At 42.8% G+C, this 24438-nt stretch overlaps 2 protein-coding genes across 9 annotated transcripts in view; both read left to right on the top strand.

Moving 5' to 3' along the window:
- Positions 1 to 6681, top strand: part of USP33 (ubiquitin specific peptidase 33) — a 60481-nt gene extending 53800 nt beyond the window's left edge. For both annotated transcript variants that reach the window (XM_066622835.1, XM_066622836.1), the window contains exons 22-24: positions 2103 to 2205; positions 4853 to 4921; positions 5620 to 6681. In XM_066622835.1, coding sequence (XP_066478932.1) covers positions 2103 to 2205; positions 4853 to 4921; positions 5620 to 5777 — 330 coding nt within the window. In that variant the 3' untranslated portion in view covers positions 5778 to 6681. The remainder of the gene's footprint in view (positions 1 to 2102; positions 2206 to 4852; positions 4922 to 5619) is intronic.
- A 6064-nt stretch (positions 6682 to 12745) lies between these two features.
- ZZZ3 (zinc finger ZZ-type containing 3) overlaps positions 12746 to 24438 on the top strand; it is a 56436-nt gene continuing 44743 nt past the window's right edge. For 4 of the 7 annotated variants that reach the window (XM_066626274.1, XM_066626278.1, XM_066626279.1 and 1 more), the window contains exons 1-2: positions 12746 to 12875; positions 23373 to 23509. The gene's annotated coding sequence lies outside the window, so the exon portion shown is untranslated. Of the gene's footprint in view, positions 12876 to 13260; positions 13322 to 23372; positions 23510 to 24438 lie in introns of those variants that run through there. The other 3 variants (XM_066626275.1, XM_066626276.1, XM_066626277.1) reach the window with 3 other exon arrangements.

The following is a 24438-nucleotide window of genomic DNA, read 5'->3' on the forward strand; positions in this document are numbered from 1 at the left end:
ACAGTTTTGAATAAGTTAACTCTCCACCAGAAAAGTATCACAGCTAAAACTTTCTGCTAAGTAAAGCATACTTGCTAAACAGGCAGCCCAACCCTAAGCTGCACTAGCACAGCCAGTGACCTAGTGGTCTGTGCTGTATCCAAAGCAGTTTAGAAGCTGGCTGGAGGTCCTCTCGGGTTAAGAACATAAGAACAGCCCCACTGGATCAGGCCATAGGCCCATCTAGTCCAGCTTCCTGTATCACAGCGGCCCACCAAATGCTTCAGGGAGCACACCAGATAACAAGAGACCTCATCCTGGTGCCCTCCCTTGCATCTGGCATTCTGACATAACCCATTTCTAAAATTAGGAGGTTGCGCATACACATCATGGCTTGTACCCCATAATGGATTTTTCCTCCAGAAACTTGTCCAATCCCCTTTTAAAGGCGTCTAGGCTAGACGCCAGCACCACATCCTGTGGCAAGGAGTTCCACAGACCGACCACACGCTGAGTAAAGAAATATTTTCTTTTGTCTGCCCTAACCCGCCCAACACTCAATTTTAGTGGATGTCCCCTGGTTCTGGTGTTATGTGAGAGTGTAAAGAGCATCTCTCTATCCACTTTATCCTTCCCATGCATAATTTTGTATGTCTCAATCATGTCCCCCCTTAGGCGTCTCTTTTCTAGGCTGAAGAGGCCCAAATGCCGTAGCCTTTCCTCATAAGGAAGGTGCCCCAGTCCAGTAATCATCTTAGTCGCTCTCTTTTGCACCTTTTCCATTTCCACTATGTCTTTTTTGAGATGCGGCAACCAGAACTGGACACAATACTCCAGGTGTGGCCTTACCATCGATTTGTACAACGGCATTATAATAGCTGTTTTGTACTCATTACCTTTTCTAATGATCCCAAGCATAGAATTGGCCTTCTTCACTGCCGCCGCACATTGGGTTGACACTTTCATTGAGTTGTTCACCACCACCCCAAGATCTCTGTCCTGATCTGTCACAGACAGCTCAGAACCCATTAGCCTATATGTGAAGTTTTGATTTTTTGCCCCAATGTGCATGACTTTACACTTACATTGAAACGCATCTGCCATTTTGCTGCCCATTCTGCCAGTTTGGAGAGATCTTTCTGGAGCTCCTGACAATCACTTCTAGTCTTCACCACTCGGAAAAGTTTGGTGTTGTCTGCAAACTTAGCCACCTCACTGCTCAACCCTGTCTCCAGGTCATTTATGAAGAGGGTGAAAAGCACTTGTCCCAGGACAGATCCTTGGGGCACACCGCTTTTCACCTCTCTCCATTGTGAAAATTGCCCATTGACACCTGCTGTCTGTTTCCTGGTCTTCAACCAGGTCTCAGTCCAGGAGACGACCTGCCCTCTAATTCCCTGACTGTGGAGTTTTTTCAGTAGCCTTTGGACTGAACTGACTTCCCTGCCTTTATGGCAGTTTCTTGTACCATAGGCTATTGCGGAAGCGGGCTGTCTTAAATTTTTGCACCCAACCACTTGACATGCCTTGCATCCTGAATGGAAAGATTATTGTAGTACCCAGAAGAGCTGGAGTCATTCTATCTTCTAAAGCTTAGAGTGGGTAGAAACTAGCCAGGCTGTCATGGAGATGGTTGTTGCAGAATATAGTACACTAATAGGCGTTGACACAAAGCTGTGCAAAATGCCCAGACCACTTCTCACTTACAAAAGAATACTATTTAAAACACGTGTATGGAAAAAAACCCCTTATATAGAAAGGCATCCTTACTGACAATTTATGTCAACTATCCAGTCGATTCCCTAAATATAAGAAATATATTTAAATATAAGTATATTACAGCTACAGTTCTTATGCTGCACTATTTACAGTAATTGGATGTTTTGCATTACTCCAGTGTTTTTCTCTGTAATAATTCTAATTGTGTCTGGCACCAACTGGGGTAAAGAGAGTGGTTTTTGTAGTAGTTTCTCCAACTTTCTGAAGCACTCATGCACAAGCCCAGAATTGAACTAATTGGTAGTGGATGACCTGAACCTGTGACTAAAATAATATCAGTTATTTACTCTGCTGTTTTGATAGTATGAAATAATTATTCTGTCTTAAAATGTTTTTTCTTATAGCTCAACAGGGCATTCCAAGAGGAGGAGTCTCCATCCATTTTCTACTGCATCAGTATGCACTGGTTTAGGGAATGGGAAGGATTTGTGAAGGGCAAGGACAATGGTGAGTGGCTTTGAGAATGCTACCAAGTAGGAACTAGGTGCTTTTCATAGGAAGCATTTACTCTTTATCAGCCCATAAATTGCTGTGATAAAGCATTTTGGCAGAGGAAAGGAATGAGTTTTTCTCATTCCTCTATAGCAGGTTCTCAAATTGTGGGTTGGGACCCACCAGGTGGGTTGCAAGCCAATTTCAGGTGGGTCCCCATTCATTTCAATGTTTTTATTTTTAGTATATTAGACACGATGCTACCATGGTATGTGTATCTGTATTTGAGGAAATGTTACAGATCTGTACTCTTAACAAGTTACTAAGTACATTCTTTTAACAATGATAGTCAGTGGGACTTACTTCTGGCTAAGTGTGGGTAGGACTGCAGCCTAGGATTGCTAAATATTTTCCTGCTTGATGATGTCACTTCTGGTCATGACTTCTGGTAGGTCCTGACAGATTCTCATTCTTAAAAGTAGGTCCCAGTGCTAAATGCGTGAGAACCACTGCTCTAAAGGAATTCCTCATTCCTTGTTTAAAGGCCATTATTGTTATCAGTAGTAGTATTTATATACCACTTATTTTTTTTTGGGTAGTATTTGTATACAAAAGTTCACAAAGTGGTTTACAGAGAAAATCAAATAACTAATCACTAAAAGAAAATTTCATTTTTGGGCTGTCACGCCATGTGCACAAAAAAACTAAAAAGTTTCCCAGCATTTCGCCCCAGCTATGCAGGGCCTTCTCAAGGGAGTTAAAAAGAACTATGCTACCACCCAAAATCTCTGATGGGATAGTTCTGCTGGAGGTGGGGACATATGCCTATGCTTAGGGCTTTTCAGCTTTTTGGCTAGGATAGTTCTAGACAGGGGCGCCCAAACCCTGGCCCTGGGGCCACTTGCGGCCCTTGAGGACTCCCAATGAGGCCCTCACGGAGCTGCCAGTCTCCAATGAGCCTCTGGCCCTTTGAAGACTTGCTGGAGCCCGCACTGGCCTGATGCGACTGCTCTCAGCGTGAGGGCGACTGTTTGACCTCTTGCGTGAGCTGTGGAATGAGGGTTCCCTCTACTGCTTACTGTTTCACATCTGTGATGCAGCAAATGAAAGGCCAACCTTGCTTTGTGCAAGGCCTTTTATAGGCCTTGAGCTATTGCAAGACCTTCATTGATTCATATAAGTTTATCTTTAATATATTCATTTATGTAAACTTATGTAAATTTATTCACATTTTAAATGTAAATTATCCCCCCCCCATCCCCAACACAGTGTTGGAGACATGATGTGGCCCTCTTGCCAAAAATTTGTTGTCTAGACTACACCCCTGTTCTAGACTATCGAGCAAGTGGAAAGATATATTTAGAGCTTTTAAGTGGCAGCATAGTTCTTTTTTTATTCCCTTGAAAAGGCCCTGCTTAGGTGGGGCAAAACACTGGGAAACGTTTTAGCTTCTTTGTGCATGTGGTCTGATAGCCCAAAAATGAATTTTTTTTTTTCCGTGCCACCTAAAATTCTGGTCACAGACACCTTAGTTTGTACATCAAGTAACTAATGGCTCCCTGTTCCAGAAGGGCTCAGAATCTAAAAAGAGGTGAAAGAACACCAGCAGACAACCACTAGAAAAGACTGCTGGGGTGAGGAGGGTCAGTTACTCTCCCCTTGCTAAACAAAATATTAAACATCTCTAGATACTCTAAATCAGTGGTTTTCAAACTGGGGCGTCACAACACCCCCGCCTGAAGGCCCTGGCCTCTGCCCCCTTAAGGGGCAGGGAGGAAGCAGCGACGCAATCCCCAGTATCGCGTCACTCAGGGGGGCTGCAGGGACTGGGATGCACTCACCAGTCCCTACAGCAGTGTCCTGGGAGTTAGGGCAGCCTTGCGTGAGCATCTGCAGGACTCCCCAGCATATAGAAAGTGAAAGTGGAGCCATGGCGCTCCTCTTCTGGTTTTGTGGAGGTGGAGCGCGATGGCTCCACTTTCACTTTCTATATGCTGGGGAGTCCTGCAGATGCTCGTGCAGGGCTCCCCGCACCCCCAGGATGCTGCTGCAGGGACTGGTGAGTGCATCCCAGTCCCTGCAGCCCCCCTGAGCGACGCGATCCTGGGGATTGTGTTGCTGCTTTCCCCCCTCCCCTGCTGCCTCCCTCCTCTCCCCTGCAAAGACTTACCGCAGTTTTCAAACTCCCTGAGAGTTTGAAAACTGCAGCTCTAAATAGACACTAGCCAGGACAGTATGTAATACAACTTTTGCCATGTGTTAGCTATGCATATAGGAAACCACATTACCATAATTCGCAATTAAACCAAGAGGGAAAACTTGCTTATTTGCAAGTATATTTTTAAAAGCTCAATTTCAGTGCAGTTCAGAAATTGTGATAAAAGTTCTAGTGGATAATTTGCTTGGATAGGTACATTAAAGGTTTTGGCTAGTTTGGGGTAGCTGCTTTTTAAAAAATAAAATCTTAAAATAAAATTTTAAAAAGCTACCAGTGTGTGTTTGTAGAAAGCTTTGCTGATTTGAACTCAACATTTATTAATGGCACTGGAAGCACGTATTCTGTTCATAAATGTGAATACTCAAATGTAAGACAGATTCAATAACAGTGGCTTGTATTTTGTTCTTGTTTTAAAACTCCTAACACATGTTTCTATTATACTAGATCCTCCTGGTCCTATTGACAATACCAAAATTGCTGTCAGTAAATGTGGTACTTCTGTTCTGAAACAAGGTATGGAACTACTGACATTACCTCACCTCCATGTAGCTCCTCTTGTCTGCAAGTGGGGCTGCACATGTATGGCTTTCTACCTGTCCGTCCCCATTTTAGTTGTAAGGTTGCCACATCTGTAGTATTTGGGTGCTTTGGCCGCATTTGAAATGTTGCACTGAGGAAGAAAAACTATAACAAGAATGAGACCACAACATTTTCACCTCAGACTGCAGTTTGTGTGTGTTCCACGCAGCATAGGTTTTTCTATTTTTGGCTGTCCTTTTTATTGACTATGTGAGAGTATAAAATCTTTCATTTCTGAAAAAGCTATTTTTGTAGCTCACATGTTACAGAAGAAAAAATCCTTTGAAAATGTGTGACCTGCATCTATTCAAGGTTCAAACTGAATAAAAAATAGTCATGAGGTTTGGGAAGGTTGATTTCCTCGGTCGCCTCAAGTCTAGTCATCCTCTCAAAAGTTAAGAACAAAATGTGAAGACTATAGTTTGTAACTGGGTAGGGGTGCCAATTTTTTACAGGAATCTTGACAATGGTTATTGTGATCCAATTATTACTATTCCTGTACAGTCTGCTGTTTTTGCATTTTCTTGGATTGGAGCTTTAGTATTAAAATATTCCTAACCTGAGCAAAAAGTGTTGATAGTTGTGATCTGTAATCTGAGCTGCACCTTTTCACAAATGATCTTGTTTTTCAGGAGCTGATTCTGGTCAGATTTCTGAGGAAACATGGAACTTTCTCCAGTCAATTTATGGGGGAGGACCAGAAATCATATTGCGGCCACCTGTTGCTCAAATTGAACCTGAACCTTTACAATCTGAAGATAAGGTTGAATTAGAAACGCGTGGTCAGTAGCTATCAACACAGATAAATTTTAATATAAATTCCCTTCTCCTTAACATACATTCCCAAGACTGCTTTTGTCTTGCTGTTTCCCTTCCATTTTTCCCTGTGAGAAGGCAGGACATTGGGCATTATTGCATTTCTGTGGAACAATTAGTTGCTATATGTGATATACAGATTCTGAATGCTTGTTAGAGCCTTTCAAAGAGCCTGGTCTAATCTTGAAAATATAACTTTCCTGTCCTACATAATTGTATGTGTGCAAAGTAGAGATAAAGAAATTAACCATTCTTTCCCAAATCTCTATCAGTTTCTGGGCTGCTTCAAATTCAGTTTTGTTGATAGATTTAAATGGTTCGTTTTTAAACAGATGGTGGCAAGATTATAAGAAAATGGATCTAATGTCCTATGAAAACTCAGGAAAAGTTGATTTCACTTTTATTTGCACTGCACTGTAGAAAAACATAATGAACAAAAAACTTTCAAATGCTTTTTTAATTTGAGTGTATCTAATATATGAATGATTCAGATTGAACTTTTTTTGGTTACCAGCTATAAGTAACTTACTGCCTACTATTTAAACCTTCTGATAAGCTTTTGTCTGATATAAACTGGTATAATCAATAGTGTCTGTAACTGCACAAAACCATAGTCATTAGGATTGTTTTGAGAGCATGAAGTGGATATGTTAATAGCTTGTGCACTTGAGGAATTTTCTAGTCTTTTTAAATTTAAATGCATCTGTAGTGTACAGTTATGCAATGCTCATTGGCATGATTTATTATGTCAGATGTAGAATGGATACACAAACAAGATTGCAGAAGCATTCTGGATTATTCATATTGAAATGTTGAATGTTACCCAAATGTTTTTCTCTCCCCCAGTATTGCTACCATAGAAGCAATATAGTTAAATGCTAGATCAATAAAATTATCTTTAAATGGTAAAACGTGTTTGAATTTCAAGCATGGTGCAAAGTCATACACTGGGAATATAGATCAATGTGATACTTATACAGTTTCATAAGTGAAAGGCAAAGTTCATTTTGGTGGATTTCGAAAGCACATTCGAATTGGGGAAGACAGTATACTTGCAGTCCTAATTACATCCTCAGGAAAAATGAGAGATCCTTGATCCTTCAACCTGTTCTCTGCAAGATGAGTGGGCAAGCCCCATGAAACATCAGATGCAGACAACACTGGATCTGGAAAGATGCTCAAAGGGAGTACATGACCTGTGTTTTATAACCTGTGGGCATTACCTGCAGGATTAGAAACTAGGGCAGGCCCTCATTAATTACCTAAATTCCCTGCTCCTGGGAAGCACAATCTTCTATGCTGGGTCAAAGCCACATCTTCTGGCTTGAGCAGTCAGAATAGGGAAAATGCTCAAATGATGCACACAATAGGACAAATGTGACTATAGTCTTCACAGGACTCAGCAGCCCTTTCACAATGCTTGAGGCATTATAGAACTCTTTGAGATGATAAAAAGGTCTAAAACAGGTGAAAATTAGGTAGAAATCAGGGATTTTTTTTTTACCATAGTCTGTCTCAAAGTAGTAATAACTTGGTTTGAAATGTTACATCTTGAAGATCCTTTTTTTGGCAACCTTCAGTCTCGAAAGACTATGGTATCGCGCTCTGGATGGTGGTTCTGGCACAGCGTCTAGTGTGGCTGAAAAGGCCAATCTGGGAGTGACAATCCCTTCCACACCGGGAGCAAGTGGTCTGTCCCTGGTCTGTCTCCCTGGCTATGGGCCTTCCTTCTTTGCCTCTTTGCCTCAGACTGCTGGCAAAGTGTCTCTTCAAACTGGGAAAGGCCATGCTGCACAGCCTGTCTCCAAGCGCACCGCTCAGAGGCCAGGGTTTCCCACTTGTTGAGGTCCATCCCTAAGGCCTTCAGATCCCTCTTGCAGATGTCCTTGTATCGCAGCTGTGGTCTACCTGTAGGGCGCTTTCTTTGCACGAGTTCTCCATAGAGGAGATCCTTTGGGATCCGGCCATCATCCATGATGATGAAGATCCTAAGGGGGGAAAAAAGGTTCCAAAGTAACCACTTTGAGCTGCTACTCTATACTGAGCTGAGCTGTTCTGAGAGTGGTCAATGAAAGCTTTGTTAGCTGCCTGCATGTCCTTTCATAGTATGATGACTTGGAGTTCTTAATTCAACCCCAGATTTGAAAATGCAGGTAGCAGGGAATGAACCTGCTCCACAGAGCCAGATGCAGTCTGTATTGGTACCCAAATCTAATCTGTCCACGAGCTGTTGGCATGTGGCAGCCCTTTCCTGCAACACTACAGCAGTGCCAATCTGTGTAGATGGCCTTGGCATGGCAATTAAAATGAGCTTCTTTGTGTTATATGAACATATCCAAGACTGGTAAAATAAGTAAATAGTTAACAAGGAAGAGATAAGTAGGGCCTGCAGCCATCTCCATTTATCTTGGGTTTTAATTACTAATCCATATATTTGTAATATCAGAGCTGTGGTGTTACAGGAGATGGAATTACATTTGTCAGTTGGGTATCAAGATAAGCTTCTGAATAAGTGGATAAAGCGTTTGTATATGTACTGCAAGTCAGTGAGTTTCAACTTGAACTGCCAATCACTAAATACTAGAAAAGGCCGTTATTTTGCATACAAATAAGGCTCATATGGCAAATGTCTAAGTAGTGAAGGTGGCATCTCTGCATGCTGTGCCTTAGTTTTCATAGTCCATGTTCCTGTTGCATTTGGAAACCATGGGTGTCTATCTTCTGAAGAGTCCTTGGGATATTCTTTTGGAAAGGTACCACTACTGCATTCATTCTTTTTTAAACTACGTTTCAGCATACAGAGCATAATATTTAAGCCTGCAAAGAAAATTGTGTCCACTGTAAATTTTAAGAAAAATCACAAAACCAAATAGGAAATTTGTATATAGTCTTCTTAAACACTGTGCAGATTGGAACTAGTATATTTTGCTGCTTTTTATGCAGGCAACTATGCAACCAAAAACCTTTTCTCAAAGAATTAATATTTTGATAAGGCTTTCATTTCAGACTATGAAATTAGTAGTATTTATGCCTTTCTAATTAATGGGGTAAGTGGACAAAAAAACAAAATCTGATGTGGCCCAGCAGCTCTTCCTGCCCTCTCTCATCTTTTTATTCAGTCTTTCAAAACAAAACCATTTTTTCACAATTGCAAATTATGGTTTCTGAGGAAGATGAATCTCCTTAATTGGCTAACTGTAGGCCACCTATTCTAGGTACCTTTTTTGTGATATGCTGTTTGAAACCAAAATGTCCTGGTTACCATGGCAACACATCCCCTTCTTCCCTCACCTGACGTCCTGTTCAAATGCTAAATCAGAAAAAAATGAAATGCTACACAGACTGATGTTCTGTTTCCCTGTTATTCTGGGCAGGTCAAGGCTCTTCAAAATCATGCAAAAGCTTTTTGATGAGATTTTCAACTATTAGCCAAACCTGCTATTTAACACTTGAGAAAATTCTAACTGCTCTTAATTCAGTTGGGTTATTTTAAACACTGAAGGTGAATCAAAACTGCTATTTACACCTTTTATATATTGCTTAAATTATCCTTTAATTTATGGCAGTGTATAAAGGATTATTCCATGCAATGTCAACCTTGATTCTTTATTAAAGGGAAAAATGCAATACAGACCTTACATTACGAAGAATATTTATACTGTACAGGTGGGGCCTCGGTATCCACAGGGATTTGTTCTTAGATCCCCCACCCTAACAGATACTGAAAATCACGGGTAAACAAATCTGTGATTTTTTTGCCCCATAAGCCCTCCAAGGGAAACTGTATGTCTCATTTTTTGGCCTGAAAGTCATTCTGAAGCCTGTAGAGGTAGCAGATAGAAGGGTGTGGGCTTCAGAAAGTGCTCGGGAGGCAACTGGAGCACATTTCTGGTGGAGCCAGATCTGCAGATACACAATCCATGGAAACAGGCCTCACCTGTATACTGCTTTTCAACAAAAGTTCATAAAGCAACTTACAGAGAAACTAAGGTAATTAAATGAATGGCTCCGTCCCAGAAAGGCTCACAATCTAAAAAGATGCAGAAGAAACACCAGCTACATGCCCTAGAAAAGACACTGCTGGAATGAATAGGGAGTTGTTCTCTCCCTGCTAAATATGAGGAACACCACCTTATCTGCCACTGAATGCTGAGAAAACTGTAGTTCTAAACTGTTGCCAGCCATCAGTGAAGGATTGGATGAGAGCTACAAGTTGAAATTCAATTCAGACAAAATGCAGGTCCTTTTGGTTTCACAGACCTCAGACTTGGGTAATGGATTATCAACCTCCTCAAAATGGGGCTGCACTCCCTCTCAGGAGTAGGATCAGTTTGGATTCTTTGCTGTGCCCTGATATTCAAGTAGTGGCAAGGGCCAGTGTGCCTTTGCTAGCTTAGATTGATGTGCCACTTGCAACTGTGGCTGAGTCTTACACAACCACAGTGATCCACTGGTGACAACAAGATTCAATTAGAGTAACATATTATGCATAGTGACATCTTCCAGTACTCAGTAATACATCATCACCGACTTCTGGTTCAGCAGAACTTGAAGGACTTTGGCTTTGAGCTGCACAGCCACATGGTTTACCAGGAACACTGCCTGCAATACTGTTTGTCCCTTTGATTGGGTGCAATCAAGCTTTTATGCCCTTCTGAAAGGACACACCTTAACTCAAGTCCAGGAATCCCTTATCAGAACATCCAAGTTCCAAATACTACTGTACACCCAGGAATCTTTTTGGGTTTTTTGTCCAAAGTCCTATAATTATCCCTACACTGGAAGCACTGACATAAGGGCAGCACAACTCTAAGCTAAGGGAACAAACATTGCCTTACCTTGAAGGGGCCTCCATGACTACCACCCCCCCCATCTGCAGGATGCAGCACATGTCCCACTGGCACAGCTATGCCAGTGCTGAAAAGTTGGTTAGGATTGCGCCCTTAGTCATCTTCTATCTGCAAAGATGTCATAAGAAGAGCCCTGCTGGATCAAGTTACAGGCCCATCTAGTCCAGCTTCTTAAATCCTACAGTGACCCACCAGATGCCTCTGGGAGCAGTCAAGACAACAAGATACTAGTATCCTGTTCCAACTCCCTTGCATCTGGCTTTCAAAGACAGGCTACCTCTAAAACCTGCAGGACTTGTAACCTGTGATGTACTTTTCCTCCATAAATCTGTCCAATCTGCTTGTAAAGCCATCACAGCATCCTGTGACAAGGAGTTTCATAGATTAATTATATGCTGGGATTTCTTTGGCTTTCCTGAAAGCTCTGCAATTCTGAGAGAAGGGAGAGGCTTTTTGTGAAGCAGATTTGCACTTCTGAGAAAATGGCTAATAAGTATTAACCACCACAGCCCTTTTTTCCTCTCAGTAACCTTTGCAGATTCTGTATGGGAATTTTTTGCACAATCATCAGGGAGTAAGTCCAAGCTTTCCAACATAATAGGAGTTACTTTTAACAACGTAAAATATTGAATTATACATTGAGAATTGAATTGAATGTCCATGGACCTATACTGAAGCATGGAAGAAAAACACATGGTACATGAGACAAGCATATTTGTAAAGTAATGAATAAGAAGCCAGGTTGCAGGGTTTTGAAATAGCAGTTTGCATTTATTCCATGGGATGCCACTGAAATTGTCACTGCAAAAGGGCCAAATCCTATCCACCTTTCCATCACTAATGCAGCCATGCCAATAGGAGTTGCGCTGCATCCTGCAGTGGGAAGTGCAATCATGGAGGCCTCCTCAAGGTAAGGGAACATGTTCCCTAACCTCAGGATGGCAGCATCACCATTGGAAAGTTGGATAGGATTGGGCCTTAACTGTGTTTACTTGGGATAGGTTTCATTAAAGTAAGTGTTTAATGACTTAACCTAAGTGTTAATTTTGTTATTTATAATAACTGCATACTGTAAACCATAAAGTTAATGCAATTCCCTTGCAAAGAGTAGCAGCATCTCAGTCTGAACCATCTTTAGCAACGCTTGTCTGTTGAAGCGAAAACAAAGAAACTGCATCTAATGAAGGGCCCAATCCTACCCAATGTTTCAGTGCTGGTACAGCCATGCTGCATCCTGTGGTGGAGGGACAATCATGGAGACCTTCGCAAGCTGAGGAAATGTTTATTTCCTCACTGCAGGGCTGCATTGGCACTGGAAAGTTGGACAGGATTGGGCCCAAAAAGGGCAGCAGCCCATAAAAGCTCCAGCTGAAATAAGGTTGTAGTCCTATCCACACTTACCTGGGAGCAACCCCCACTCACTATAACAAAACTTGCTTCTGAGTAGACGCGCACGGGCTTGGGTTTTAAAACCCGTGAGTTCTTAGAGTGATTCTCAACCTTTTACATCTCATGGCACACTGATAAGGCCCACCACCAGGTTGTTGACGACTGACATGGCACACCATGCTGCCAGTGGGGCTCACATCTCCCATTGGCTCTGTTAATAAATGACCTCCCCACAAAGTCCTGTGGCACATCTGTGGACCTCTCATGGCCCACCAGTGTGCCATGGCACAGTGGTTGAAAATGGCTGTCTTAGAGGGAGAAAGTGGAGGAGCCCCTGCAGTCCTAGGCACACTTACACGAGAGTAAGTTCCACTGAACACACTGGGACTTACTTCTGAGTGGACACGGGCAGGCTTGAGCTGTGGGACTCTCCCCCCCACCCCAGCGCATGAGGCTGCAATTCCACAGAGGCTTCGCTCGCGAGGCAGCGCCAGGGGGCTTGGGCCGCCCGGGGAGGCACACAGCGCGCCATGCTCGACAGGAGCGCTGCCCGCGCCTCCCCCCTCGCTGGCCGCGCATCGCTTGGCGGGCTCTGTCAGCCCCCCTCCCGCCTCAGTCAACCAGCAGGCGGAGCTGCAGGGAGCGCCCCGCTAGCTGGCGACGCAGAGCGCCGCGGTGGGGGAGGGAAGGAAGCGGAAGAGGAGCCGCCGCCGAGGGGAGCCCGACGGGCGCCGTGAGTGGGCCGAGCGCTGACGCGGCTGCCAGCAAGCGGAGGAGGGGCGAGGAAGCGGCTGCTCAGTCCCGGCGGGCCGTGGCCGCCCCTCAGCAACTAGGTCAGGCCTTCTCCCTGGGGGGGGCAGGGAAGGGGGGGCCGTTTGGTGAGGCGAAAGGACCCGGATGGTGCAGGCTTCGGAAGGGGGTGAGAGGGAGGGGAGGCAGTAGGAGGAGGCGGTATTCTGGCCCCACGTGACCGGGGGGAGGCGGCGGCGGCACGCGCGCCTTGTTCGAACGCTCAACCGAACGCGGCTGCGCGCGTGTCGACGTCACCCGCTCCACATTCCAGCCGCTCTTCCCTCCCTCCCGCGCACGCGAGCGAGCACGCAAGCTTGCGGGCGCTGTTGTGTATCTGGGGCACGGACACGTGCGCGCCGCTTCCGCCATGTTGGTTCCCAGGAGGAGGAGCGGGAGGGGTGAAAAGCGGGGAGTTCTCGCGAGGTTAGCGTCGTTCCCGTGGGAGCTGGCCGGAGGCAGGATGGCGGCGCTGCGCTGGGAGTGATGGGTAATGGGGGTAACGGGCAACCGGGGAGGGAGGGGGCGGCGCGGGGAGCTTCCTGAGGGCCGGCCTCCTCGGCCCGTCGACGCGCGGGGGGCGGGGCTCGGCGGCGCCTGCGGGCTCCTCCCTCCTCACCTGAGCCTCGTCTCTCCACAGCCTCCCCTCAGTCCCTGGCAGCGCCCGCCTCGCCCTCCACAGCCAGCCCCGCAGCCTCCCTCCAGGGGTCTCTGCCCCGCATCAGCTGCAGACGCTCGTGTCCCGCATGCTCCTTCCCACTTGCGTCTTTATGTGTTTAATTGTGTTGCACTTTCATAGCTGCTGCTGTTTTGGTGTGTAGTCAAGACCGTAGAAGCAGAGTGTGACAGATTCTTCCACACAGCCCTGACTGCCCAGCGCACTGTTTCCCAGCCTTTAGGGTCCACAGACCACTGAGGCGGGAGTCGGCCTGCTGCGCACCGCCAGCGGTGCCGACTGTGGGCACTCTCTTCTCCAGTGCCAGCTGTGGGGGAGCATCTCTCAAGTGAGCCCCCCCATGAACAACCCCCAACTTCAGTGTCAGCTGCAGGCCATCCCCGTCCACCCTCTCTGGTGGTCTGTGAGGGATGCTGGAGGTGATCACAGGTGATTTCGGTCCTGAGACCTCGCACACCGCTTCTCTGAATCTTGCGGGCCACCAGTGGTGGTCAACGGACCGCAGGCTGGGAGCCAGTGCTCTAATTGGACTCACGTGCTCTAATTGGACTCACGTGCCACTAACTTTCATTATCATTAATTATGCAGGCCTACAAAATTGAGAGTCAGAAAAGTTTCTCCTGAACTTTATGGTGCTTTGATATGAATTTGGGGTGCCGATTCCAAAAATGGCATCCATTTTGCCCTATCACGTCTAGTTTTGGAGATATAGTATAGCCTCATTAGTGAATGGCTCAAGCAGCTTCCTCATGAAAAAAGCCATGGTGTAGGCTTCCTCATGAGGAAGCTGCTTGAACCATTCACTAAAGAGGCTACGCCGTGTCTCCAAAACTAGACATGACAGGGCAAATCGGATGCCATTTTTGGAATTGGCGCCCCCAAAATACCCAGGAATTGGTGTAACATTTAAGGAAGCAAAATGTGTGTTGGCCTGTGTGACTAACAGTATTTATATACCATTTAGAAATGGGCTATGTCAGATGCAAGGGATCACCAGGATCACCAGGGGTCTCTTGCTTTTCTTATGTTCTTACGCTTTTCAACAAAAAGTTCACAAAGCGGTTTACAGAGAAAAATCAAATAACTAATGACTTTTCAGACGTATTAATTGTGCTTTTGTTTTGCGGTGCCTTACTCAGGCCTAAAACACATCTCCCTGAACTTTGCTTTTACTGTATATGGTGGTTCACAAACTTTTAGCACAGGGACCTACTTTTTTGAATGAGAATCTGTCAAGACCCACCAGAAGTGACATCAAGCAGGAAAATTTGTAACCATCCTAGGCTGCAATCCTACCCACTCTTACCCAGAAGTAAGCCCAATTTACTGTCATTGTTAAAGGTATATGCAGAGTAACCTGTTAAAAGTCTCATACAGTGGTAGCAACGAGTCTAATATATTAAACATAAAATATTGAAATGAATGGGGACCCACCTGAAACAGGCTTGCAACCCACCTAGTGGGTCCCATCCCACAGTTTGAGAAACAGTGCTATATGAAATAAAACCTGTGCACGGTCACTCTGGAAAACGTGGGAAGCATGGAAGTAGAGCATGCTAATCTATCATGCAGAATGTTGGGTTTGGAAGTGTAGTTTTTGCAACCTATTGCCAAGGAGTCTCTTTCCTCTTCTAAGGAGTATTTATGTATACTTACATACCATGCCAATTGTAGCAGGCATGTTTGCTGCCTGCTTCATGCATTTCATGAAGGAGATTTTTCCTTGCAAAGCATATGTGAGTCTAAATTTGTTTCTTGTGTTTTATTTCACTTTGGAAGTGCAGGTTTCGTATATGAGATCCCAAACAAGATTATTTTATATATTAAGTGTTTGTGTAGGACACACAAAGTAGGAAACTTTCTGTATACATCTAACTAATGTTTCCAATTTTTAATTTACAAATGAGACAGTTTGAAAATTGATCTCTAATAATCCAGATTGCATTGTTCATCTTGAATTTGCAGATTGGATTAATCATTATTTTCCTAGAGTAACTTTTTTTCAAAGTACAGTATTTAACTTTTTGTTTTTCTGCTTTATAGAAGTACTATTTCACAAATGGTTTAAAGTCTATTCAATCTTATAGAAGCAGTTGCTAATACTGTATTGCAGGGGTGCCCAAACCCTGGCCCTGGGGCCACTTGCGGCCCTCGAGGACTCCCAATCTGGCCCTCAGGAAGCCCCTAGTCTCCAATGAGTGTCTGGCCCTCTGGAGTCTTGCTGAAGCCCATGTTGGCCTAATGCAACTGCTCTCAGCGTGATGGCCAACTGTGCAACGTCTCACATGAGCTGTGGGATGAGGGCTCCCTCCACTGCTTGATGTTCACATCTATGATGCAACAGTGGCAGCAAAGGAAAGGCTGGCCTTGCTTTGTGCAAGGCCTTTTATAGGCCTTGAGCTATTGCAAGACTTTCTTCATTCATATAAGTTTCATCTCTAATATATTCATTTATTTAAATTTATTCAAATCTGAAATGTAAATTTATTCCTTTTTTTTCATCCTGGCCCCCAACACAGTATCAGAGAGATGATGTGGTGGTCCTGCCAAAAAGTTTGGACACCCCTGCTGTATTGTAAAAGTTGGATGGAATTATATGTGGGAGAAAATATTACAATTCCATGTTAAAATATAATGGGATGCTAATAATGCTGTACTTACCAAGACACCAACTTTGCAAGTCCTCACTTAAAGTTGTTTCATTCAACATTGTAACATTTTAAAGTCAGTCAATGGTTCTCAGTCTTCTGACCTCCGTGTCCTCTGTTGCTGAACATTGTAGGGCTTTTGGAAGCAGCTTCTGGGTCATACTGGGCCAATGACTGACTTCCTTGGTCTTGTTGTGCCCCAGAATGCTCTTCAAGGCATTCTGAGATGAGACAGTGCTTTGTGGTGCAGCAGGGGAAAGTGCTTAGTGAGCCCATCATTTGTTATTGAGACTGGTTACTGTATAATTGGTTTCATCATAATTCGTTTCACTCTTAAGTTGCAGTTTACAAGAACCTATCGACAACTTTAAGTGGGAACTTGCTGTAATTTATTTTGTTCCATAAATGTTATGTGATTCAAAATGAATGCTACATGCACCTGGAAGCTGAGGTAGGGCAGCATTGAGAAAGCATGGAGGTTAACTCATTTTTGTCCAGCTTACAGGTGTACACATTCGTTCCCTGTTGCATATATGTGGCATTGGGCAGAAATGGCTTAATTAAATATTCAGCTGTCTTCCTGTGTTGCAAAGTTATGTTTATAGCTTGAGGCTGCAATCCTATACATACTTTCCTGGGAGTTAGCCCCATTGAACAAAAGGGACTTCCGCGTAGACGTGTGTAGGATTGTGCTTTAACTTCTTAAATCCAAGTTCACTGGTAAGAGTAACTTGAGTAACAAGAGTAACTTGATTGGGAAGACCTGTGCTCCTGTTGGATTTTAGTTTTGTTTTTCTTTGCACAACTGAAAACTAGTAGTTGATAGCTTTGCTTATATAACCATGCAAAATAAAATGATTGTGTTGATTCATTTGCTGATGTGAAGACTTTTTGTGTGATGTGCAAAAATGGTGATAAGATAAATAGAAAACCCAGCACATTGTTTTAAGCAATTGTGGCAATTTAGTAATTTTTTTTAGTGCTTGAAATATGGTTTACAGTGAGACCAGTCTAACATTCCTGTTCTAATCATTATTGTGAAGGCATGCTTTTTGGTGATACGCTGATATAACAAATTGTTCAGGATTGGGCTGCAACTGTTTGCTTCCACTCTCCCTCCTAACACCTTGATCCCCTTTATATGAATTTGATGGGACTTATGCAGCCTTACTCTGAGAAATTATGCTTATAATAAATGGAGGGGAAATAAAGGCATAAAATTTTATGCTGTTCTGTATTGCCATTTGTACAATTTTTAAGGTACTATTAGGGCTGCAGTCCTTACATACTTACTTGGAAGCTTGCCCCAGTATAGTGGGTCCTCTTAATCAGTGAATTTGAGCATCCATAGTTTCCGAGTTCATGCCTCAGAGCATCCCCCCGTATGCGACTTCTGGTTGTGATTGGCGACTTCTAATTATGTTTGGGAAGTGGAGCCCTCCTGATGCAATTGGAAGCTGCACCAGACCTCAGTAGGTCTCTAGAAGTAGCTGGAAAGTCATTTCAGTTTACTTCCAGGTTCATGAAAGTCACTTCCAGTTGCTTCCAGAAGTCTGTGGAGACCTAGCACCAGAGAAGGAAGTGGGTCACAGTGCTCAAGTTTGAGAACCACTGGCTTAGTTCCATGTACCCTTTTATGGTGATTAAAATTGTTTTAACATTTACAGTGTGTGATCAAATTCTGTCAGGGAGGTTGTCAATACTTTTTCAGCAATGTTAATTTTCCACATAAACTATATTTAACTATATTTTATAATACATTTAAAGTTGTTGTCCTGGTATTTTCAGAAATATGACAGATTCCTAGTGTTGAAAGCCACAAATATTGTTCAGAAGTATGCGTCTGGCTTAGAAATGGTGAGAAAATTCCAATGGTCGATGTATATGGAAAACCGTCTGCAAATTCTAGCTTCTGAGGCATTGGTAGAGCTGTCTTTGCTTTCTCCCTTTTTTGGCATTTATGAAAGCTAGAATCTTTAAACAAAAACTAAGATTTTTAGTTCATTAAAGTGTTCTAGTCTAAAGTTTGAGAATTTGTCTGCCTATATTCTTCTGAAAGATTGAGCTACTACCCTTAAATGTAATTGTTGCTTTGAATTTTTAGTCTCAGTTCTTTTTTTCTGCAAAAAGTCCTAACAAACCTTTGAAATATTGTGGATTTAACAATTTAAAAACATTCTTCATAAGATGCAACGCAAATATTATTGCAGTAAAAGTAATGCCTAAATAAAAGCGATCTGAGACTATAGGGTTGCGCCTAATGTTTTTCTCCTCTGTTTTGTGTTGATTGATAATCTGTGAATAGCTCACTCTCCTGTATTGGCATCATTGTAATAGAACTTGGATGGGGGCTATGGTAGTTTGGGTAGGATTTAAAAAGTGAGTGGTTATTCTGTTCTGAAAAGCACACCAGCAACTTCTGTGGCTTGGTTCACACTTTGACACTTATTTTCAGATCTAAGAGGGAAGAAAATACTGCTAATGGTTGGAAATGAAAAGATACTACAGCATTAAATTAGGGACAGTCACAACTATTATTTCTCAGTTCTGACAGAAGATCTAAAAGACTATAAATTTCTTCCTTCCTAGGGGATATATTAAGCACATTACCTGTGGACAGAACATCTTGAGGTCCTTTTTCCTGCGCATAGTATCCTGGAGGCTTTGACTTGTACCTCTTTGATAACTGATTGTGAATATATTTGCATCTTCCACCCAAATACAGTAGAATACAATAAGATTTTTGGTGCACCTATTTTGTTTTCCCAGCATAGAATAGCTCCAGTGGTCTCATGCCCCTGTGATTTGTTAAGCAGGCTGTTGGAGAAGAAAAGAATGGACACTTTCTGAAGAGAGGTGCAGGACAGGGCCTGCTTGCATCTCACTGTGTAGGTGCGGAGCTTGATTTCTGTAGGGTTGTGATTTACAGCCCTTAATGGTGCTTAGTCAGTGAAATGACAAAATTTAGAACATTCTTGGCATCTTATGTGCAATTTGATCCACCCCATAGGCAGCCATTGTTGGTGTCAGTTCTCTAGAGCCATGCTTCCCAAAGTAAGCTGCATTTTAAACCATTTCTGCCGAACGTTGTGTATATGCAACCAGGATCAAATGTGTACCCCTGTGGGCTGGGCAAAAATGAGTTAAATGGAGCACAATGAACTCTATATGACAATGGTATTCCATGTTCTGTAACTATTCTTGTGCCTGTACAGCATCATTTGTTTATAGATGATGCTTGCAGGTAGGAATGTTAAGATAGAATGCCAGTTCCAAAAAAGGGGGTATTTCCTGACTTTTCCCTTTATGCAGCCTTTGCATGTTTGATTGTAGGGGAGGGTTGGGGGGAGAGAAGAGTCCACATGACTTGTGAAAGAATTTTGGCCAGAGAGGTAGAAGTTACGGAATTGGGTGATATGGAGTAAGGTTTATTCCAGGTTAGGTTTTTTAATTATGTAGATGAGAATATTTCTAATAATTGTGTGGCACATGCATCTGTGTAATGAAATAAATTCATTTCCAAGAATAGCTAGTTTACTTTGTCAAAATAACACTGAATATCGTGAAACTTTATAATGTAGTATTGATTTAAAAAATCATAAATGTATAACTGAAAAATACTTACTTATAGGGTAGTCTAATGTATTCATTTTAATAATCTCTGCCAAAGAAAGTGGAAACTGAATTCAGTTTTAGTTGTGCTGGACAGACTATGATATTGCAGATATGTGCAAAATCAGTTAATTGATCTTTGTAGTTTGATAGTTTGTCTTGGTGAAAAATGTTTGTTGGATTTGCTGCCTGTCTTACTTTTATTACTGTCTATATGACACAAAACTAGGCTTTCGAAAAATGGAAATATTAAATTACTCTAAGCAGGTATTCAGAAACACAACTGCAACATTTACTTGATGACCAGAAATCTAATTTTGCTGACCAGCAGGGAAAGTCTCTAATGTGCTGCATCACTGCACTAACAAATGTATAAAAAGCTGCTGGCAGCACAGGGATTACCACTTTTAAAGTTCCCAGGATGTGTCATGCTAGAATACATCAGTGTCTTTACTGGATAAAAGGAACCCCAGTTCACCCATTTGTCCTGTTTAAATCTCCCTGGTGAGGCAGCGTGAACTAAGTGAAAAATGCAAAACTTTATGAAGCAGGGATATGAACCTTTATTAGCTGCCAGGTGATGCCCCACATTTGAGGGCTAAGTTTCCTGTTTGGGTTATGAACCAAAGATAGTCAATTCTGAGTCTGGTTTTCAGTTCTGATTCTGACAAACAAGCTTAGGTGCATCTCAGCGTTTAGTATGGTCTTTATTTAAGATCTCTGTTTTGTCTCAATGTCCTGTATTTTCTTTTGAGGCAGCTCTGTTTCTTACTAGTTTTATACAAGTCTCACTGATCATATTATCTGTGAATAGTTTTTGACTTTTGAATTCGTGGACTACAAGCCTTGTAACTGGACATTTGAACAGAATCACCTGTGTTAGGGGCTGGAGATACAATGCAGCATCTTGTTGTAGGTTCCAACTTGCTGCTGACTAATAATTCTAAGTGGGGTGGGGGAATATAGCTGTAGGGAACATATGAGTAGTTTAAATGCCACAGAATTCTTTTCTGAAGTGTCCTCATCCTTACGTTTTTTTGCTGTGATGTTATTACTGAGTGAATATGAGAGTGGTGGGTGGGGAAGGAAGAAGGTAAAATGGACTTCATGGGACAAAGTTTGACAATCTCTGTCTTACCTGAATTAAGACTTGGCTTAATGATTGCTTTACAGAAAAGCGAAACATAGTAAATTGTAGTGTGATATAAAGAAAACTGCCCTAGAAATTATATTTATATTCTGCAATAGTCTTAAATTGATTCAGTTATACTTCTGAGAGAGATAAGACACAGACTAGGAAAAAAAACTGAGAGAAAAGGATTCCTAGTCTAAGTTCTTTTTCATTAAGCATGATTATGTTAAACTGGAAGAACCGAAATTTAGATTGTCCTTTTAATGCCATTATATATAATACATTCTGAGCTGGTATTCTACCTTACATTGTAGTATAGGCAGCCCACATTACCTGTGGATTTTCTCACTCATGGGTTCTGAACCCAAGGGTGTGCCTAGTCTGTACCTTCTGGAGGCGATGGGAGCTGTGGTCCTGTCACCTTCAGAGTACCATCTAAGGGCTGGGGATGCCTCCCTGGTCTTCAGGAAGCCAAAAATTTCTGCTTCTGTTTTTCGGTCAAAAAACAGAAGTAGCTATTTTCAGCCTTCCAGAGGCCTCAGAAGGTTCTCCAGATGTGGCCAGAGTGCAGCTCCGGTCAGGTTCAGAGGGTTTGGAGACCTGAGATCCACGAATTCAATCATTGCGGATTTCTGTATTTGCAGAAGTTCTGGGAACTGTATTTTATAAAAACTTTAATAAAGAATTGTAGATATGCCCGTATGTGTAGTATTGTGAAAATAACTTTAGGAACCAGTTTGGTTGAATGAAGATAGTTGCTTATAGTGTTGAAAATGTGTGTTGTATGTTGTGGTTGAAAAGGTACCTTGCAGCTTAAAAGCAGCAAGTGTGTATGTGGCCTCTGCCAATACAAACCGGAGCCACTAAGGCCAGGATGTAGAGAAAGGAAAGGAATCCTGTACAACCTGTGAGTTATGCTTGGTACTCTGCCCCTTATTATCTTATGTAATATATATCATAGAAGTCTAGCTTCCTTATGTATAAATATCCAAAACTATTCAGACTGCATTCAGACATAATGTTAACCATAACTTAGAACTACAAGAGTGAATCTTGAAGGGACCTTGAACTTCTTACTGCCCAATCCTATAATATACATGTCTACTCAGAAATAACCCCCCTTAAGTTCAATGCAACCTATTCCCAGCTAAGCAGAGAGGATTGCAGCTCTACTCAGTCATCCCACTGCAGCCAATCATTCAATGAGGCTTCCTACCCTCTCCCCAAGTAACAACATGGAGCCATGCCATGTGGTGGAAAGCGTGATCGCTATGAATTGCCTCCCTTCCCCTCCCTGGGGTTCTGCAGCCAATCATAAATCAAGAACCCCCTTGGGCTCCAAGGGGTCATGCATCAAATGATCATCCATTCTTTCCTTCCTGTCAGAGACCTGCTCCTGCCTCCCCCCACCCACTGCAAAGCAAACGTTAACCCTTCCCTGCCCCCGGCTGGAAATTCCCTGCTGGTTGCCCAGTCTGAATGCTGGCCCCATGAGGTTTTTCATGCTGCGAAAACAGTAAGCAAGCACACCCAGACACAGGCAGACTCGAGTCAGTATGCGTGGGGACGAATGCTGAGTCAGGGGGTCCAGGTGTTTTTCAGAGTCTTCCATGCACACCTGAGTCAACAAGTCACCAAAAAATACACATTTTTGCGACTTGAGTCTAAGTCACTGATTCTGGTTCCCATCCTTGGTTGCTGGGTCCAGTTGATAATCCATTATATTAAATACAATACATAACTTCTGCTTGATTCAGAAGTCAGTCCATCCCCATTGTGTGTAAGGCACATTGTGCCAGTGCAAACTCCCATCCCGCCAGCAGAAAGGCCTGCACTGGCCTCCTGCAGCCAGTTGGAGGGTGTTCCCTGCTGGAGCAGCTAGGTATTATGCACGACAGGGAGGGCAGGATTGAAATGTGGTATAACAAGGCGGAGAAGAGCTGGGAGGAGGTTAGTTCAAGCATGAGGGGCAGAGGCAGTCTCTACCATATCCTATACCACTTCCAGAGCCTGAAAGCCTGACACAGGGCAACCTGGATTTGCCAGCTGCAGAGCTTGCGTGGATCTGAGTATCCCCATAGAGCTGCTCTACAAATGTTCCCTTCCCTCGAGAACACCTCCAGCAGCCGCAATGCTTGCACTGAGTGCAGTGGAGGCTCCACTGGCCCCTGTTGCACTGCAGAATGGGAATTAGGTTAGGATTGGCCTGTGCAGCTGTTAGATGGTCACAATTCGATTTTTAGAAAATTATAAGAGTGGGCTTTAATGTGTTTATGGAACATTCCGCTTGTCTCTTAGATTGAGACAATTTTTTTGTTTGCACACTTCCTACAATTGAACAAATTTGTGATTAGCCTTTGTTTTACAACAGTAGGAGAGAATGAGTAATTTAAGATGGTGCTATGCTATATTAAGAGTAAATTGAACTTTATTTTGTATATAGATATATAATTCTGTATCTTTTTTCCTGCAGTTTGCTTTGTAAAGTTCAGAAAAGATGTCTGAAATTCATCATGGATGTTTGCAATGGTGACTAATAAGATTAGTAGAGTGACATTGGAGTACTCTCACCCCAAGAAGACACTTTCATATTCCATTCATTTTGCAATGGTAGGAAAATATTTTTGAATATTTGTTTTAAATTGTTTTGCTTCATGAAATTTTTAGTATGAAAAGGAATTCCAATGTAAGTATTTAAGTTTTCTGTCAAAGTATAGCTATGAGACAATATAAACTTGTTTTTGTGTATTATATTTATGCCCCACTTGCTACCAGAATTAGTTCCTGAAGTAGTTAGCCATTAAAATGCACATGGAGATGCATGTATAATAAAGGTATGTTGAAGCATGTATGTTGAAGATTCTTGTAGTCAGTCTTAGTTCCTGGCAACCAGTCCCACTTCTTCTACAGTGGACACGGGCAGGGAAACTGCAAGATTGACCCTGAGTCTGGGTGATGCTAAAGATTTCTTCCACAGGAACCGTCTCTGCATCCAACTGCAGAGTCTTTTGGTCCCTGACAGTTAATGAGCTGTATGTTGTGAAATCTTGTTCTCCAGTGTATACATTAATCTTAGGTATGCTAGTTTGTATCCAAAGAAAGTATACAATATAAGTTCAATATAAATTAATTAGACTTAAGTTAATCATGGCTTGTTTGTCTTATTGTTTCAGTATTGCTTAGCAATGACTAACTTTCTTTGGATACAACCCACTGATTAGATGCCTAAAATGGGTTGAAATAAAATAAACACATCTGGCCCTGTGGAACCCCGTACCTCGAGGGCCAGGATGTCGAACAGGTCTGTATTACCTTTTTCCCCTGCCCACCCCTATGCTGTCTAGCTACATTGCTTTTCAGTTTTCTCTGCATTAATATCTTTGGCCTGTCTGGTGCCATTATCCTGGGTGAAGTTGGAATACAGGTGTGCTCTGGAGTCCTCTGAGGGATCTCCAATTTGCTGCATTCCCTCTAAGCTACTTTCACTTTATTTTTTAAAGCTGCTTGAGTAATAAGGAGTTGTAAGGTTGTGAGCATAG

Source organism: Tiliqua scincoides, chromosome 4 (assembly GCF_035046505.1).
Source record: "Tiliqua scincoides isolate rTilSci1 chromosome 4, rTilSci1.hap2, whole genome shotgun sequence".
NCBI lineage: Eukaryota > Metazoa > Chordata > Lepidosauria > Squamata > Scincidae > Tiliqua > Tiliqua scincoides.